The sequence below is a fragment of the Tursiops truncatus genome, chromosome 2 (assembly GCF_011762595.2).
Source record: "Tursiops truncatus isolate mTurTru1 chromosome 2, mTurTru1.mat.Y, whole genome shotgun sequence".
Classification (NCBI taxonomy): Eukaryota; Metazoa; Chordata; class Mammalia; order Artiodactyla; family Delphinidae; genus Tursiops; species Tursiops truncatus.
In genome coordinates, this window is record NC_047035.1 from 160,993,553 (window position 1) to 161,013,777 (window position 20,225).

Below are 20,225 nucleotides of genomic sequence, written 5' to 3' on the forward strand. Positions count from 1 at the left end.
CAGTGTATGCAGCTCAATATCAAAGAAACACACAACCCAGTCCAAAAATGGTCAGAAGTCCTAAACAGACATTTCTCCAAAGAAGATATACAGATTGCCAACAAACACATGAAAAGATGCTCAACATCACTATCTTTAGAGAAACACAAATCAAAACTACAATGAGGTATCACCTCACACTGGTCAGAATGGCCATCATCAAAAAATCTACAAACAATAAATGCTGGAGTGGGTGTGGAGGAAAGGGAACCCTCTTGCACTATTGGTGGGAATGTAAATTGATACAGCAACTATGGAGAACACTATGGGGGTTCCTTAAAAAACTAAAAATAGAACTACCATATGACCCAGCCCTCCCACTTCTGGGCATATACCCTGAGAAAACCATAATTCTAAAAGAGTCATGTACCACAATGTTCATTGCAGCACTATTTACAGTAGCCAGGACATGGAAGCAACCTAAGTGTCCATCGACAGATGAATGGATAAAGAAGATGTGGCACATATATACAATGGAATATTACTCAGCCTTAAAAAGAAATGAAATTGAGTTATTTGTAGTGAGGTGGATGGACGTAGAGTGTGTCATACAGAGTGAAGTACGTCAGAAAGAGAAAAACAAATACCATATGCTAACACATATATATGGAATCTAGGGGGGAAAAAAGATTCTGAAGAACCTAGGGGCAGGACAGGAATAAGATGCAGACGTAGAAAATGGACTTGAGAACACGGGGAGGGGGAAGGGTAAGCTGGGATGAAGTGAGAGAATGGCATTGACATGTATACACTACCAAATGTAAAGTAGATAGCTAGTGGGAAGCAGTCGCATAGCACAGGGAGATCAACTAGGTGCTTTGTGACCACAGAGAGGGATGGGGTAGGGAGGGTGGGAGGGAGACTCAAGAGAGAGGGGATATGGAGATATATGTATATGTATAGGTGATTCACTTTGTTATACAGCAGCAACTAACACAACAATGTAAAGCAATTATACCCCAATCAAGATGTCAAGAAAAAAATCAGTCTTTTCCTTATTCTTAGCCTAATAGTAGAGGTTTGGCTGTTTATTTTGATTTTTACCTCAGTTTTTACTTCACCTGTTATTCATGATTTCTTCCTTCTTCCCTTTATTGTTAGTGCCTCCCCCTGTGGAAAGAAAGAATGGCTTCTAGTGACTCTCAAGAAATAGTAGCATTGAATAAGTTATGGTAGATATACATATGTGTGTGTATATATACTCAGTATGGTGTTATGTGTATGTACATGTATATGTATACATACGTATCTACATGTGTTTATATATATATATATTTTTAAACTAGAGGTTGACAAGTGTGGAATCAGAAAAAGGGTGTGATTGTTGTTGGTGGGTTGTTGTGAACTGCAAGGGTGAATCAAAAAATGAATGATTCTGGGCTTCCCTGGTGGCGCAGTGGTTGAGAGTCCGCCTGCCAATGCAGGGGACACGGGTTCGTGCCCGGTCCGGGAAGATCCCACATGCCGCAGAGCGGCTGGGCCCGTGAGCCATGGCCACTGGGCCTGTGCGTCCGGAGCCTGTGCTCCGCAACGGGAGAGGCCACAGCAGTGAAAGGCCCGTGTACTGCAAAAAAAAAAAAAAAAAAAAAAAAAGAATGATTCTGCGCCTTTTCTGTCTATTGTGTAAGAAGTGCTCCATACATTGTCCTGAGTTGCTTAGAACTGGAGAGGGAAATAAGAGGGAAAAGACCTTCAGTGGGTATTTGGCTCTACTTCTTGAGAGGACAGATGGATTTTATGTGGAGACTCTGTGGTCCTGGGCATTGTGGAGTGGGATGATTGCAGAGAAACTGTTTGTCCTTAGAGTCTCCTTTGAGCCACAAGCTACCAGCCCATTCATTAGTCTCCCCTGCCCACCAAATCCTAGGGCACTAATCTAATTCTTGAGTATGAAGATGTATATATATATATTTTTTTCTTATTTTTATTTTTCTTCATCTCACTCCCAAAACATCTCACTGGAAATAAATAGGGTGAGAGATGTTACTGTTTAAACAATTATGATTTATATTTTAAAAATATATTTTTAATTTACTATAGATCTTAATAATAAAATATTCGTGTATGAACATATATTGGTAAAATGTGAATGTCTTCTATGTCAGACATTGTGTTAGATGCTTCAAGCACTTGATCTCCAATCCTTACAAAAGACTGCAAGGTTAATATGATAGTTTGCAGATGAGGAAAATGAGGCTCGTAGTGGTTGAAAAACATACCTAATTAGTACAGATCTGGGTTATTTCCATTATACTCCATTGTGCTCAGAATAAAGTAAGTATAGATAAGTCAAGTTTGAAGATAGTGAGAGATTTTAATTCATTTATCACTTACCATGTGGTTTAAGGGATAGGAAATACCTAGAGAAAGCAGCACTGTCCTCCCATCCAAACGTCATTCTTGGAAGTTGTGACATTGTTTACTGCTAAGCCCACAAGCAGTTTTGGAATACTTCTTTTCATAGATGAGAGGAAATTCTAGCCCCTCAAATCTATGGATAGTACTTTATGTTTTTTTCATCCTTTTAAATATGTTCTCCCTTTTCTAATTACCCCCCTCTTTTAGATCGTGTGTGTGTTTGCAGCTTCTTTTTACTAACAGGTGTGACTACGAGGAATATCTGCGGCCAACGTCTAGGTCAGTGTACTAGGATTTGCCCAATTTTTACCGCATGAGTTTTCCCTTAACCACGTTTTTATCACTTAGTTTCATCTTGTTATACTCTAGTATCCCCACCTTTCATCCTTGGAACAAGGACATGAATAAATAAATGCGATAATTATTTCTTATTCTTGTCCTTAGTAAACGTCTTACCATTTATTGCTGAGTAATTAATCCGCCATTCATAGGCATTTGGGTCTCGGTACTATTGTCTGAGGCTTCAAGGGACATGCACAGCTCTTTATATTAAACCTTAATGAGCATGTCTCTCATATTTTTTATATGCATAATAAATTGGAAGGCTAAACCAAATTAAACTTTCATTTTTTAGTTCTTACCCTGGCATTTCAGCAGTTAAAATGTCCAGATAATAAATTATAGACTGAGTGTTGTTATTACCTTTTATTTATTTATTTTTTTGTGTGTGTGGTACGCGGGCCTCTCACTGTTGTGGCCTCTCCCATTGCGGAGCACAGGCTCCGGACGCGCAGGCTCAGCGGCCATGGCTCACGGGCCCAGCCGCTCCGCGGCATGTGGGATCTTCCCGGACCGGGGCACGAACCCGTGTCCCCTGCATCGGCAGGCGGACTCTCAACCACTGCGCCACCAGGGAAGCCCTGTTATTACCTTTTTACAGAGAAATATTCCATTTGGCTTCGCAGAGGCTTAAACCATACGGCATTAGGCCTCTTGTTAGCGTGGCTTTCCTGTTCCAGGTAGCAGGTGGTGGCATGAGCATTAGATTCAGACAAGTCTGAGTCCAACCTCTGCTCTATCCTTACATTTCTTGGTATGTGTTCTCAGTCTCGAGTCCTAAGTACTCTGAGCCTCAGTTTTCTTATTTATAAAATGGATTCATAATAGGTACTTTTCAGGATTGTTATGAGCATCATAGAGACTGTATCTAAGACCCCAGTGTAATTGTAGCTCCTGTATTAATATTATTATAATTTATATGCAGTACATACGCGTGAAAGCCAAAGAGCATCAGTTATTTTATGATTTATTGAGCATCTTCTATATAAGACAAATTGTACTAGGCATCTTTGATAGAGGAACACAGAGCAATAAGACATGGAATTTCCCATGAATGAGTTCATCCCCAAAAGATACATATGTATACTACATAGAACCATACACATACATGTGCAAGATGGCCACATATCAAATCACATACAATAACTTCCTGAACTAGAAACATCAGGAGCTCACCACCTGTCGAGAAGCTCCGACCAGTGTCAACTGTTCTAGGTCAATGTCCCCCCCTTGTGGACAGAATAAAGAACAGTTTGACCTAATAGAACTTTCCATTACTACCTTCATGTCTTATTCAGGTAGGGAGAGAGAGCCTTTGGGAGATGAAGTGCTGGTGATTAGGAGGTGAGTGGATGCACAGTCTCTAAAAGTTTTACCTACTTTTCACTGCATGCTACATTTTTTGTTAATTTCCTCAAAGGTATTCCTTCTTTATAAAGCACAAGCAATATGTTTACCTGCTTCCAGCAACACCTCGGAAAACATTTCTTTACTTGAAATTGCTCTAATTCTGAATTCTTTAACTCTGAAATATTAATCTCTGAATACTACCTTTTGTTACTTTATTTCTCAAATTACTAATCATTGTCTTCTATCTCATGGTGACCCCCAATCCTCCTTATTCTCTTAATCTCTGCCTGTTCCTTGTCATGGTCACAGCCATCATCCCCATCGTAAGAGCTATCATTTCCCGTGTGGTAGATGATCTTCAAAATCCTTTACATATACTTTACATACTCTTTTAATCATCACAACCCTATGAATTAGGTGCTACGGGTTCACACACTACCCTACCTATAAACTCAAAATATAAAAAGCTCTGAAATTTTTTAAAAAACGTTTTAACTCACTCAACATGAAAACCTGATACAAACTGACATGAGGCTATTGGTAGTCTTTATTTATCCCATTGAATGTAAATAGTCATATATTTTACTTCCAAAGTATTCATATATTTTATTAGGGAATTGATAGTATAAACTTGCTGGATATACACCTAAAATATAGTATGTGAACCATAATATCTGCCCAAATTTTGAAAAATTCTGAATTAAAAAATCTCATTTTTTGTCATAGAGGTTTGAAATAAAGGGTTGTGAATGAGTTTTGCTGTCATCTCCATTTCACAGCTAAGGAAACAGGCTGGAATAAATTGAGTGATTGCCCAAAGTCACCCACTAGTAAGTGACACAGCTAAGATTCAGAGTCACTCTGTATGAAAAGGCTGATTTCTAAGCATGTGCCTTCTTCTGACAAGTGCTGTAGCCCTAAGTTTTCTCAGCTCTGCTTTACACACTTTACATCCACATTTTGCACAATCTTTATCTGATTTCTAGTTTTTGCTTTTGGACTACTGAGAAAGCTGTGTATTATATCAGTTCCATTAGGAATTTGATTTCCAATTTCAACTAGATCTTCAGTGCAGCCCCATATGTCTCCCATTCATTCCATAGAAATATCTACTCTTAGAGCCCTCAGCCTTTGCTCCCCACATTTCATACCTTCTTGATGACACCTGCCCTATCCCAGTCTACTTATATATTGCATCCATTTCTTTCCTCCATCGCTCCAGGATTAATTGCCATGAATCCATCCTGCCCAGGGTCTTCAGCTCTTTCTACTAAAGAGCAGATCTTTCTAAAGCAGATCTGGTCAGGTTACTCCCTTATTTAAAAATTGTAGGGAATTCCCTGGTGGTCCAGTTGTTGGGATTTGGCACTCTCACTGCTGGGCCCCAGGTTTGATCCCTAGTTAGGAGAACTTTAAAAAAAAATTTTAGGTGGCTTTCCATTGGCTATAGGATTGAGCTCTTAAACCCTCACAAAGGAATTAAAGACACTTTCCATTGTATGGTCTTGGTCTCTATGTCTGAGTCTTACATCCTCAGTCTTTAACATACTTTTGATATTCTAACCATATCAGACTATTCAGGGTTCCCCAAATACTCCAGTACTTCCATATCCCACTGTCTGCAGTCATGTGATTTTCTTTACTTGGAATGTCCTCATATACTTTATGTACTTGGTGATATTCTGTTCGGTTTCAAAGCCCAGTTCAAATGCTATACTCTTTATCACACCTTCCTAATTTCACACAGGTCCTTCAGTTTACTGAAACCCCACCAAAGTACTATATTATTTTTCTGTAATATAATAGGATTTGCTCACATTCAAGTTAAATAGTTGCATGGTGGTTTTGTTTCCATTTATTTGTGAGTCCCTTAAATCATAACAGCTTCTTACTTTTCTTCTTGACACCCGTGTCAATTAATGGCCTATACAAGAACCTAATAATAATTGACTTAAATTAAAATTCAACATTCATGTGAATCATAGCTATTCATTTCTTTCATTACTTGCAATAGGGAATATTAAAATGTAGTGAGCAAGTTAAACATGTCTGCTTTGAGATTATTTAAAACAAGCTGAATATTAGGTTGTGTTTCTATCATTATAACATTTTATCAGCAAATAGAAGGGTGTCTAACCTAGACTCGATACTCAGTATACGGGTTAAGTAAGTAGAAAAATGATAAATTCATTTTATCATGTTGGGGTTCTAATCTGTAATTAATAAACCTTTGTTTATCCTACTTAATTCCTATCCCGTGTGAATTGATGACTAGACTTATTCTTTTGTTATTAATTTAATTCTCATACTAATATTATCTTTTCATCTTTATGCTCAGATTTTAGGTTTGTAATCCTTTATTCAATTTACTTTTTATTTCGTTAATATATTTTCAGAGTAAAAGTGTGGATATATTTGACTTTGTTAAATACCAAACAGCATTCCTGTTTTGGTGAATCCAATGATTTATGCAAGTCAGACATTCTCATTCTTTATACACACATAATATATATTTTTCTGGGTAGTAATACCTTTATACCTATAATTTTGTGCCTACTATTTACTATTTTAAATTGGGAATTTTATTTTTTAAGTACTCTACTGAAAGACCATTATTCACATTGTATAAACACTGTATACCAGTGTCCCTTTTGGAAGAAAACTTTGCACAAGGATCTTACCTTGAGGTTTGTCATTGCTCTGTACACATTTGCTGTTTCACACACATATGTTTGTTTTATTCTCTCTCTCATTATTCCCCACCCCTGGAGGAAGACAGTGAGCTGAGTTATGTCCAATAATTTTGTCATAAAATGCTGTTCTGTTTGCATCGAGTGGTTATCAGCCCTCATGAATGGCAGCATGCCATACAATCATTCATGACTGACATTCTGTTCCAGACCTTGCTGCCACCTCTTATTATTCTTCCTGCCAGATGCTTCCTAAATACTCCTCATTTTTTATTTTTTCCCATTATTCTTCTATGTTCAACCATATGAATGTTTTTCTCCTTCAGGAACCAAAGGTAGTGTGAAAGACAGTAGAAACAAGCCATCAACCACTAAGTAGGAAATCACCTTGAATATCATAGATTGGGAAGTTTTATTGGGTTAGCGAGCCCTTTCTTTAAAGTGAGTAAAGACCTCGCAAGACTCATTCTGAATGTAACTTTGTCAGAACAATCAGCTCCACAGCCTATTTCTTATTATAAATAATTCTTACTCCTTTTTGTGTCAACTAAGATTTAAAACAATTACAGTTTATGTCTGAGGAAATTACCTCTATGAATATAGTAACTCACTGTTTAGAGAACATACCTGTTAGTGGATTTTTAAATGTTTGTTATGACAAGGTATTCAATTTAAACACATTAAAACTAGTTTTTACCTATATCAGAGAAAGAATCGGAAATCCAGTAGAATTTTTATAAAGAAGGCTATTTTCAGCCAGGACTAAGAGTTCCACGCAACATCTTAATTCCCCAGTTTGAATTAAGTATGTATTCATTGATTAAACAAATGCTTTTATAGTGCCTACACGGTGCCAAACTTATTTTAGGCATGGGAGATGCAGAGGTTAATAAGATGGAAAAAGCTTTTGTCCTCGTGGACTTTAAATTGTAGTGGTGAAGACAGACAATGAAGAATTATTGAAATAATTAAAACACGAGATGATACTGGAAAACGAGAGGTGAGAGTGCCGTATACATTAAAGCAGGGTGATGCCATATGCGTGAGAATGGAACCCGCCCTGAAGGTCCTGGGAAGGCTTCTCCAAGGTGACATTTGAAGGGAAGAAGATAATCATACTGGGAAATATATATATCAAATTTGTGTATGTGTATGAATGAAAGAGAAACTAAACTTTCCATCTTGTACAGCGTAAATGATGTTATGATTCTGTAGTTGGAAACCCTGGAAAACAGAAAGATTGGAATGGTAAGAAAAAAAAAAAACAAAACAACAGTGATTGTAAGAAATTATACAACTGCAGCTTTATTGATCTCTATGCTTTGCATTAAACTGCCTACCTTGCCTAAGACCCCCATATTGGTTGCCTAAAATTTTAAAGAAAATTATCAAGAAATAAATGTTTTAAATTTAAAGGAGCATTATTCTAGGAAAACATGAGGACATACTGTTTAAAATGTTTTCAACGAATGTACGTCTAAAACCACACGTGTCTGTTCAGTGAGCATATTAGTCAAAACTTCAAAATCATTCTGTCAGAGCAGAAAACCTCCTGTAAGCACAAGAGCCACTGACCACAGATTTTACTCCCAGAAAAATAGCTGTTTGCAAGATATTTCTGTGGAAGAGATTTGATGCACATTTAAAATAGCCTGTACTTGATTTCATTCTATTTTTGAAAATTCAAAATAGGATTAAACTACATATAAACTTTAAATATTTGAAAATGTTTGGAGGTTTAAAGACTATAAATTTCTAGTATTTACTTTTTCAAATACTTAATATTTAGATGATTTAAAGAATTATCAATATTTATCTGCTAGATACAGATATTATACTAAATTCTAGCCACTCCTTTCCATTTCTTAAAAGGTATTTAAAAATATTTTATTATGGCAATGAAGGGTTTAGTACCATGTGGCATCATTAATCAATATTTTAGTCTTATCTAGAGGCAGAAGACAAAATTTGGTTGCTATACCAGTGATTAGGACCAAACATGTATTAAATGACTTTGGTTCAGAATGATTCCTGTACGACATTGCATCTTTTTTATGTGCTTAATCTTTTGTGAGCATTATGTTTATTTAAAAGTATTTTAAATTTTTTAAAAGTTGATGAAATTTCAAACAAATTAATAGCAAAAATAACTCATGAACATGCCAAACACAAAAAGAAAGTTTTATTTAAGTGGAATATTTGGAAGCTGTGCTCTATTATCTTAAAAATGAGTAGAGATCAAATAGTTCTTATAGTTCTTACTTTTTCTTTCTCAAATTTGACTTGATAATTTTTAGTTACTCGTGGAAATTACACTATATATTTTTATATAGATATATACATTTATATATTTTAAAATGACATTTATTTAAAGGTTTTATTTTAGAATAGTTTTAGATTCATGTAATTGTTTCAAAGATTGCACAGAGAGTTCCTGTATACCCCACACCCAAGTTCCCCCTATTATTAATATCTTACATTATTAGGATGACACGTTTGTCACAAGTAATGAACCAGTGTAATACATTATTAGTGACTGAAGTCCATACTTTATTCAGATCTTCTATTTTTTCTTAATATCATTTTTCTGTTGCAGTAGACATGAGTCTTAGTCTCAATGACCTTGTTTCATACATTTGTAATACATTTATATAGTTTGGTCACATTTTGCCTTCCTTCCTGGGATATTGCAACCTCCTAAAGATGTTTTTTTAATTGCATACATTAAGGTTACTTTCTTACTGTAAAATTCTGTGGGTTTTGACAAATGCTCAGTGTCTTACATTTACCATTATAATGCTCTACAGAAAAGTTTCACGGCCTTAAAAAATCCCCCGTGCTTTACTATTCAATTCCCTTCACACACCCTGAATCACTGGTGGCCACTGATACGTTTACCATCTCTATAGTTCTGGCTTTTCCAGAATGTCATGACAATTTTCGTGGCAGTGGTATTCTAGAGGAGTATATCAGAGTGAATATAATGATCCTTCTAACATTAGAGGTGCTATGAATATTGGCAAAGGGAGTGTGATTTGTTCTAGACCTTTCCACAGCAGGAATAAATGACAAGCCCCTCAAAAGGACAAGAACACAATTTTTATGCTTTTACCTTTGTAGTTAACACAGATCTGTTGGCTTAGGTGTAGGTTCTAGGATCACCATTTTTGTTTAGCCTTTGTTTTCTTTTGCTTCTGCTTTGTTTTCCTCAGAAGCCTGAAAATTTTGTTCCACTGTTTTCTATACTTAGTATTTTAGTTGAGAGGACCCTGATTACCAATATAATTCTCATTTTTTGTAAGTCAACTACTTCCTATTTCTGGAAGTTTGAGACATTTTCTTTTAAACTCTGAGTTTAGAGATTTCACCAGGAAGTGCCTTGATCTTAAAACCTTGAGCTGTTCCTATCTCAGAAATTTCGTTTATGGTTCTTTCTGATTATTGCTCCTCCAAAATCTATTCTCTCTTTTTTCCTGGAACTCTTGCATTCAAATGTGGACTTTCTAAATCTACTCACATCTCTTATCTTTTCACTCATAATGTTTAATTCTTTTTATTTTTGCATTTTTGCATTTGTTAATAATAAATATTATTACAATATAATACCAACAACTAATGTAGGTTCTCTGTTAACATTACTTATTTTAATCCTCACAGCAATGCTGTGAGGTAAACACATTTACTCTCCATTTTATAGGTGAAATAACTGCTCGTAGGGGCAGAGCTCAGGTTTCAACCTGACTGTCTGACTTCACAGCCTGGAGGCATATCAGTATGACACATACTGTATTTTGGGATAATAATTCCATATCATCTTTCATATCTCATATCTGGCTTCTAGAAGTTTCAATCCTAGTTCAGTTTTTTTCTGAAATCAATTATTTTTTAATATCCCTCAATCCTTCATGTTCTCAAATTACCCATTCCAACTACTTCTTAAACTTCCTTAAGATTTCTGGTAGTTTCTTTTTTAAAAAAAAAAAAAAACTATTTTTTAAAGAACAATTTTAGGTTTACAACAAATGAGATTTCCCATCTACTCCCTGTCTCCCTCATGATCAACATCACTCACCAAAATGGTACATTTTTTTTTTTACTAAGTATATTAAACCTACTTGGATACGTCATCGTCACCCAACGTCCATTACTTTAGGGTTCACTCTTGGTGTTGTACATTCTATGGGTATGGACAAAAGTATATAGTGGTATATGTAATACCATGCTGAGTATTTTCACTGTCCTAAAAATCCTATGTGCTTTGTCTCTTCATCTCTTCTCCCCCTCCTCCTGGTGACCACTGATCCTTTTACTGTCTGCATGATTTTGCCTTTCCTACAATAGTTGAAATCATATAGTACGTAGCTTTTCCAGATTGGCATTTTTCACTTGGTAATATGCATTTACGTTTCCTCCATGGCTTGATGGCTCATTTCGTTTTAGCACTGAAAAAAAAATCCCATTGTAAGAATGCACCACAGTTTATTTATCCATCCACCTACTGAAGGACATCTTGGTTTCTTCTGAGTTTTGACGATTCTGAATGAAGTTGCTATAAACATCCATGTGCAAGTTTTTGTATGGAAATAAGTTTGCAATCTTTGGATAAATACCCAGGAGTGAGATTGCTGGATCATATGATAAGAGTATGACTAGTTTTGTAAGAAGCTGCCAAAATGTCTTCCAAAGTAGCTCTACTATTTGGCTTTTGGCATTTCCACTAGCAATCTGAGAATTCCTGTTGCTGTACTTCCTTACCAACGTTTGGTGTTGTCAGTGATCTGGATTTTGGCCTTTCTCATCTGTGCAGTAGTATATCATTACTGTTTCAGTTTGCTTTTCTCTAATGACATATAATGTGGGGCATCCTTTTATATGTGTATTTGCTATATCATCCTTGGTGGGGTATCTGTTAAGGTCTTCGCCCTATTTTTAAATCAGGTTGTTTGTTTTATTTTTGAGTTTTAGGCATTTTTGTGTATTTTGGATAACAGTCTTTCTCAGAAATATTTTTTACAAATATTTTCCCCCAGTTTGTGGCTTGTCTCTAATTCTTTTGATTTTACCTTTCACAGGCTAGAAGTTTCTAATTTTAATGAACTCCAGTTTAACAATTATTTTTTCCATAGATCATGTCCTTTGTGTTTTGTTGTATCTTAAAAGGCATCATTATCCAAGAAATTAGAACATTCTCTAGCACCATATACAAAAATAAACTCAAAATAGATTAAAGACCTAAATGCAAGACCGAATACTATAAAACTAGAGGAAAACTAGGCAGAACACTCTTTGACATAAATCACAGCGATATTTTTTTGGATCCGTCTCCTAGAATAATGAAAATAAAAACAAAAATAAACAAATGGGACCTAATTAAACTTAAAAGCTTTTGCCCAGCAGAGGAAACCTTGCACAAAGCCTTTTAAAACTCTGATTCCATTTGTTTTTAAAATTCTGCTTTAGATGTTATATGTTGTTCAGTTTATTCTCATCCTCTAGTAGATATTTGGCCTCTTAGAGTCCAGTTACTTTGGCCTGTGAACTCTTGCATCTATAGTAATGTGAGGTGCTCTCCGGTGATTTAGGAAAAAGCAGAATACCAGCCCTTTGCCTGTGTCCATCCAGGTGAATTTAAGGAAATGTGAATGAAGGGTGAGCCTTACAGCAGAGAGACCTAAGTACCACAAAACAACTATTGATCACTTCCATTAGTTTCCACTGGGCAGCATCTCTTCTCCTATCATCATTTGAACCTTTAAATATTGGAAGCAGAAGTGTAGGTGGCAAACTCTGTAGATTGTAATTCACATCTCTAAGAATTTTAAGGGGAATTGTGTTGGAAGAGTGGACTTATCACCTCTTCATTTGAGCAAGGTTTTTAAGTGCTTTGATACTTCACAGATATTACAGCCTGAAGTTGAATTACTGTTTTCTGAAGAGTCTGGCAATCATTGTTCCAAGCAAGGAGGAAGGAAAACATGACCATACAGGAGCTCTCGACTACAACCTACACTCTTATGGCTATTTTCAGCCACCTTCTTCCCCAGACTGCTGCAAACCACCACCATCACCACCCCCACTATTCGACACCCGTGTTCAAGACAACGTATAGCCTTCCCAGGTGTTTCTCAGTTTTTGTCTCTTTCTTTCTTTCTTCCTTCTTTTCTTCCTTCCTCCCTCCTTCCCTCCCTCCCTCCCTTCCTTCCGTCCTTCCTTCCTTCCCCCCCTTTCTTTTCCTTTTACTGTTCCCCAAATCCATCCTTCCCAATAGATTCCGTAGTTTTTCAGGATTGATAGTGGGTGATGGAGGCACCAGCCATTGTTAGCTCACCATCCTGACAATATGATTGTTTCTTTGTATTATCAGTAGTCAGAAAACAGTAATGGAGAAGTATCACCATTATAACACACACTGTAATATAGCTAGAGATAAATTTATAATAAGTGTTAAGCTATTTATATTAAAGACTCTAAAATTTTAGTTAGTAGCATGAAAAGAGACCTAAACAAGTTGAAACATAAATGATATCTCAGGGTAAAATAATTCGATATTTAAATATTTCAGTTATGCATTAAATTATTCTAAGATTCATTTGGGAGAGCAAATGTATGAGAAAACCAAAAGAATTAAAAAAAATTTTGAGGATAAAAATGTGACCTATTAAATTTTAATGTTAAGGTTTAACCAACTCAAGTGTAGAAAGCTTAACTCCCTTTACATGTCTTTATTCTCACCCACTTATAATATTTATGTCTTAATTATTTCCTTTATATACATTTAGAATCATATTAGACAGTGTTTTAATTTTTTCTTAACCAATCAAACATAACTTAGAAATTAAAGAGGATAAGGAAATTTTATTGTATTTACTAATATCTTTGCTATTTTTTCTTCCTTCCTGGTGTTCCAAGATTTCTTTTTTTTATCATTTTCTTTCTGTTTAAAATGTTCCTTTAGCCATTCATTTAGGGTAGGTCTAAAGGTGATGTATTCTTTTAGTTTTCCTTCATTAAAAAAAAAAAAAACTTGGGAGGAGAGGTCTTGGGGCCCTTGGGGCATGTTATAGGTGAAAGTCTAGGCTCTCTGGTCAGCCTTTGTTATTGGGAGTGGGGGTCAGATAGTAATTTTTCTATGGTATTTGGCTGTTGTAGAGCTATTATTATCTAAATATTTTCATTCTCGCTGGACTTCCCCTTTCCTGGTCCCTTGGCTAAAGAAAGTAGTCTGCTCATGTTTCATTTCCAGGTTGTCAGGTTTTCGTGTCAATTTTGGAATATATGATGCAAAAGGAAAAGCTAGGAAACACCACCTTGTGCTCCCTTGGGTCCCAAGGTCCCTAGCTAATCTGCCTTCTCTCCACTTTTCAGAGTCTTCTTCTGTTTATACATAATTATATATGATCTCTGGGGGTTTTAGTTGTTCATAGCAGGAGGAATGTAGAAAAGGAAGTCCACTCAAATCTTCCCAGAAGAAGAAAATCTAGTGGCTTAATAAGTATGACATTGATGGAAGAATAGAAATCAGAAATTCACCTAGAAACTGTAGAAACAGGTTCAAAATATCTTAAAGGTGTCGGTGGAGGAAAGAGTTTTGATCAATTGGTTTTGAAAATATTGGTTCATAATTTGGGGATAATTTATATCTTTACCTCAAACATATGAAACAAATTCCAAGTGGCTATACTCCATTAATACATATCTATAACTTGAAGTGGCTCTATCTTTTTAGCATTTCTTACTGCCTTTCTTTGCATAACCCAAAGGGAATGAGACTGGCATAAAGCAGGAAGACAAGCATATTGCCAAAACAAATATGCAATACATAAGGTAAATCATCGATATGCATAATACTTTCGGGAAATAAATTCAAAGTTGTGTAAAATGTTGAATTGTAAGAAGAAAGTATTTTTTCAATTTCTATAACTTAACCATTATCGTATTAGTGTCTATTTTTTACAGTTATTAGTGTGTTTACTCACTTTTCAAATATTTACTGCCTTGGGTTCTTGAATGTAACAACCACATGAACGCCATAAATGTATCCTTGGGCAGTAGCAAAGTCATGATTGGAATTGAGAGATTTTTCTCTTAAAGTATTTAGAAAGAATTGTTATCAGAATTTTAACTAAATAAAGCAACAGTGTGTGCAGAACAACAATTGGGGGAATGGATATATAACCACTTCTTTAAAAGTTGCTCTGTTTTATGTTTCTATAGTAATTTTATGGTAATTTACTTTTATGACTCACCTCTATTAAATGATTACCATCACAGGGTAGGCTTCCTCTCTTTTCACCTTCTTATTCCTGGTGTCTAACGTAGTATATGGCAACTGTGTGAGCATCAAATATTTGCTGAATAAGTGATGAAAAGGACTGGCTGGATAAGTCAATAAATAAATAAATCTCCATTGCACATTTGGATTAATACTCTTGATAATTGTGGGAATATGATTTGGTATGTTATATCCAGAGTTGAGTGAGAGCAAATATGTTAGCATGATATATTATAATAACCCCTCATTAGGTTGATTCATAGTTGGTTTTCTTAAAGACTTAACCCTCATTTTTTTCCTACCACATAAAATGACAATGAGTATATTATTTAAATCTCATTTATTAGAAAGCCAGGTGTCAGATTTAAGAAATGGTTTGTATTTTATTGGTTAAAGTGATCACACAACCTTCTTTGTTGAAAACCCTTTTGGGGATTGGCATAGTGTATGAGTTGCTGAAACCGACTAATAGGAAAAATTAGCAAAGTGAATTAAGTTTGTTAATTAAAACAGACTTTTATCTATGCCTGTTATATTGCTAAGTGTTAGATGCCCTCTACTTTAATCTTTAATTTAACTAATAATTCCTTTGGTTCCAAATCACTAAGACATCACTGACAGTCAAAGACTAACGCTGAAAAAGCTTCTCTTCCTTAGTCATTAAACAGATACGAAATTCCATTAATAAGGTGTGACTTTCCCATCCCCTTCAATGAAGAAGCTACGTGTGTCTCTGGGTGTAAAAATGTGTTTGTTGTTTTGGGGAGGATGTTGAAAGCTCTGTCTATGCACTGTTAGTTGTTTTGCAAAGTTAGTTTTAGAGTAACTGATACAGAGTTCTACTTTCTCTCTGTTATTCTACAGAAGAGCTGCTTGATTGATCTGTCTCTCCTTTAACAGAACAAGGTGTCAGCCACATTTATTAACATTAGTTCCCCTAAAGCATGGATCTATGAATGTGTAACTCTTTTAGATCCCCTCTTCAAGCATTTCTCTTTTTTCTTTAGTGTACATTTTTTTAAAAATCCGTAAATTATGTATATCACAGTTGTGTGCTATAAGTCAGTTGGAACATCTTGCTTGCTTTTCTAGATGCCGTTCCATTAAATATTCTCTTCTATTCCACTGTTTTGATTATAAGCTTCAGTGACAAAGTTTACTTGTGAATTCATCATGAAAACACAATACTGGACCCTGAAATAGTAATTTGGGGGGCGTAACCATAAACATAATTCTATATATTTTTTCTCTTTCTTTCCTATATATCCATCGTCATGATGTGTTAACCTCTAATTCCCGATAAGGGCTATGCCCAGAATAGCAGAGAGCAACACATACAGTCTAAGCCTTGTCCTTGTGCTCGACTGACTTATATTCTGGTTTACTCTTGGTATCATTTTTTTGTGTCATTAGGGTTATGCTACATGTCATGTCATACCATGTCAGGTCACGTTATACCAGGATTGTTCATATATTAGGATATTGTACTGCTAGCAGACCAACCTTACACATTCAGAGTGTTACTGACCCAGGTTCTTGCACTCTAATCAATAGAAATTGAGAAGAGGTCAGACAAGAAATTCAGGCAAGGCTTTATTGGGACTCATGCTACAGCACAAGCGAGTGAAAACAAGTGCCAGGTTCCCTTGCTCGCTCCCTGAGGCGGGGGTGGGGGGTGGGGGAGGGGGTCCCTTAAATGGCGTGAGGGTATGGGGTCGGGCTGGAGGAATGGCTTAGGTGGTCTGCCCACCCCCTTGGTGGTGCTGTGTGCAGGAATCATGCACAGTCCCCTGCTTTTTGCTCCTGGCACCTCAGAAGTGGCAGTTGGGTTTCAGTCGTCTTGTGTCTTATTGTTCATAATTTGCCCCAACTGTGCATGCATGCGTCCCTTATAGTTTCTTTGTATTCTGTTGCTGAAGGAAACTTTTGTCTCAAGAGGAGATATTTAAATAATTTTTCTTAGAAAATTAATTTTTCCTTTACCATTGAATAATTTGGTATAAAATAATTATTGTTGGTGCTCATATAATCATTATAGTAGAATTTTATAACTATCCAAAATCATATAATAGAATTTTTGAAATCTGGTCCTAGAAATGATCACTTTCCCTCTGTGCTCAATTCACTTCACAATTTCTTATCATATCCATCAGGGATATGTGACTTCTCCCACATATGCCTCCTCTTATCTCTCTTTTCTCTTTCCTTATGTAAGTTATTTAAGCTCTGTAAAGGCAGGTGCAATACCAATGATTCAAGAATGTGAGTAGAAAGTTGGTGGGAAGGGTACCTAGAGCTGTAAACCCAGGGCACCTGTAAACTGTTCAGATTCCATCAAGTATCCATTGAGAATTTTGTGGGCAAGCAAGGAGAAGTGGATTGAACTGAGTAGGCCACTTTCTAATAATGATGTCTCTGAAAATAGCGAAACAAGTTTACTGCTAATCTTGCTAGTATTGCTTTTGGGAATACCTAGTAGATTAAGGAGCTTCTGTTTTGATGAGGTAAAATATATCATGAATATTATCAGTTTTTTTAATCAGTTTTCATTGATCAAATGCTTCTGTTCTAAATAATTGTTGTGTTTTTTTCCTTCTTTTGTGTGTAATCATCTGCCTAATGCAAACTTCTTTACCTTCAGACAGAGAAAGGACTATCCAAAGTATGGCAAGAAAGTAAGCAGAACTCTGGTGATCATTGGCAAAAGGCTGTCATCCTTCTAGGAAAGTTAAGGAATTTTGAAGTCATATTTCAAGGTATCAGAACAAGGGATCTGGGTGGAGGAGCTGCAATTGATGACATTGAATTTGAAAACTGCACGACTGGTAAGTTTCTGGAAAGCACTGCCGTTTGGAAGCACATTTATAATCTAGCCATTTTATCTTTGCTTCATATTTATAAAATGTTCTGCAGTTACGTATTTTGTACATACGTAAAAATCAATCGAAAGAGATAATTTCATAATGGTTGGACTTAGCTACATGTTAAGAGATAATAGTTTCTCCATCCTTTAATTACACAAGTAATTCCTCTCTTCCTTCTGCATCATCCCCTTTCTAACATGCAGCAGTGTTGTCCTTTGAATTAATTTTCAACAAAATTTAAAATGTAAGCCTAATACTCACATACATTTATGTAATTTAATTAATTTTAAATGAGTCAGTAAAAAGGGTTAGAAAGCTGGAAGTTAGTGGATATATAAGGAATACATGCAACCAAGTATAATTCAAGCAGAACTTAAATTGAGAGCTCTGCTTAAGGGATTTAAAATGCTACCCTAGCAAGTGAATAGTAACTTGAAAAAATATGCTATCACTTATCATGCTTCTAAATGTGAAGTATAATTACACTTAGATTTTCTTTACAAAACTACCCAGAAAATGTCAAAAATAATTATAAATACATTGGTACAGTTTCACAGCTGGCACAGTTGCTTTCTGAGGAGTCATTCTATCTGATTTCCAAAATAGTACAGTGTGATATATCCTGCCCATGAAAGATATGCCTTCTGTGGTGTCTTACACTGATTCACTTAGAGGCAAGCCCCTGGGACTCAAGAGCTAAACCTGAATGCTGTTTAATTCCGTTGCTGCTTTCATATTAAAATATCACTACACCAAGGCAGTGCAAAAATGTGCCTTTGGTTTTTGGTGCTGTGAAAGCATTTGCTCTCTTTATGACCAGGGCTGGTGAAAAGGATTCTGCTTAGGAGTCAGTCTTTTGGAGTGTGAGTCTCTCCCACACACCCCACCATGTTTCCAGCAAAGGCAGCTGATACTCAGCTACATACATACACACACATATACATAGGTACATACATATTACATAAAATCAGAATTCGTGCACCCTAGGTGAGCACAGGGGTCACAGAGCTCCAGGTCTCTATGTCAAGCAAAAGACAGGGTTTGGGCTTGGAGATGTTTAGGAGAGGGTTCCTGGACCACAGAAAAGGGGATCTGAAAATATAATCATGAAAAGGTATCTTAGAACATGCTTTTGAAACTCTTTTCTAGTAACTTATTAAACAGGAGAGATTCTTTTCCTCTCAAGGGAAGCAGAATGATTCTTGGATGGGCCGATTCAGGACAGAAGAAAAATGAGAGCTATTATCCCAGCTCTGCCAAGTTTCATGTAGAAATGTGGACTATTTCTTTCCCTTCTTCTCTTAAAGTCCTGTGAAAATTTACATGATTATAACTCATTTCGTTCAAGTTGATCAAACATTCACCGTACTGACTAATACTTTAATGTCTTATACATTTAGTGATATACTACTTTAAGGCTTTCTTTGTTATAAATAGAAAGGCAAATTTTGGTTAATCGTAGTGAATATGGTCAACTGTATGTCGAATATATTTTAGGAAGAAGTAACCAGTTTTTAAATAGCCAGCCTGCTACAAATAACGAGGATTTTCAGATTATGTTTTAGTTAAGATAGGAAAAGAAAGTATTTTGCAAAAGTTTAAAAGACTATGTTTGGAACTAAAAAACAATGACTTTTTTGGTCCCCCTAGTTTTTATATGCCACTAAAATAGCAGTGCTGTGAAAAATGAGTAACAAGAAAGCAAATTAGAGCATAAGTTACCCTATGTTGTTTTCTAGTATTGCCAACTTGGAAGAGAATGGTATCTGACAAAACACCTAAACATCAGAGAGGCAGTGTAGAATAGTGGTTAGGAACAAGGTGTCCAGTCAGACTACCTGGACGTGGACTCTGGCTCTGCCACCGACTAGCTTGGGTGAGTTTCTTCATTTCACTTTGCCTCAGTTTCTTCATCAATAAAATGGGGTTGATAAAAATAGCACTTCCATCATAGATTTCTGTGAATGTTAAATATGTTGATATATGAGAAGTGCTTAGAATAGTCTTGGCACATACTAAAATTTATGTATTCCATTTTATTGTTATATTCCATCATCATTATTATTAACTATGCCATATTTTCAAGTGGTGCTTTATTGTCCCATATTAGGAAACCAGCTTCAAATCATATGCAAACCGGTCACCATAAAATCTATCATGGAATTGTTGCTGTTCCCCATCGAGATGAAGAACTTAAAAAATGACAGTGTTTATTTCTCTGTCACATCCTGCCAACCACAATAGAGCACATACTGTATGATACCATTTATATGAAATGCCCAGGATAGCAGATGTGTAGAGACAGAAGTAGAT

At 35.9% G+C, this 20,225-nt stretch overlaps 1 protein-coding gene across 1 annotated transcript in view; it reads left to right on the top strand.

Moving 5' to 3' along the window:
• Positions 1–20,225, top strand: part of MALRD1 (MAM and LDL receptor class A domain containing 1) — a 661,524-nt gene that overhangs the window by 430,795 nt on the left and 210,504 nt on the right. The window contains exon 30 of the mRNA XM_019933374.2: positions 17,690–17,873. Within this exon, the coding sequence (XP_019788933.2) occupies positions 17,690–17,873 (184 nt within the window). The remainder of the gene's footprint in view (positions 1–17,689; positions 17,874–20,225) is intronic.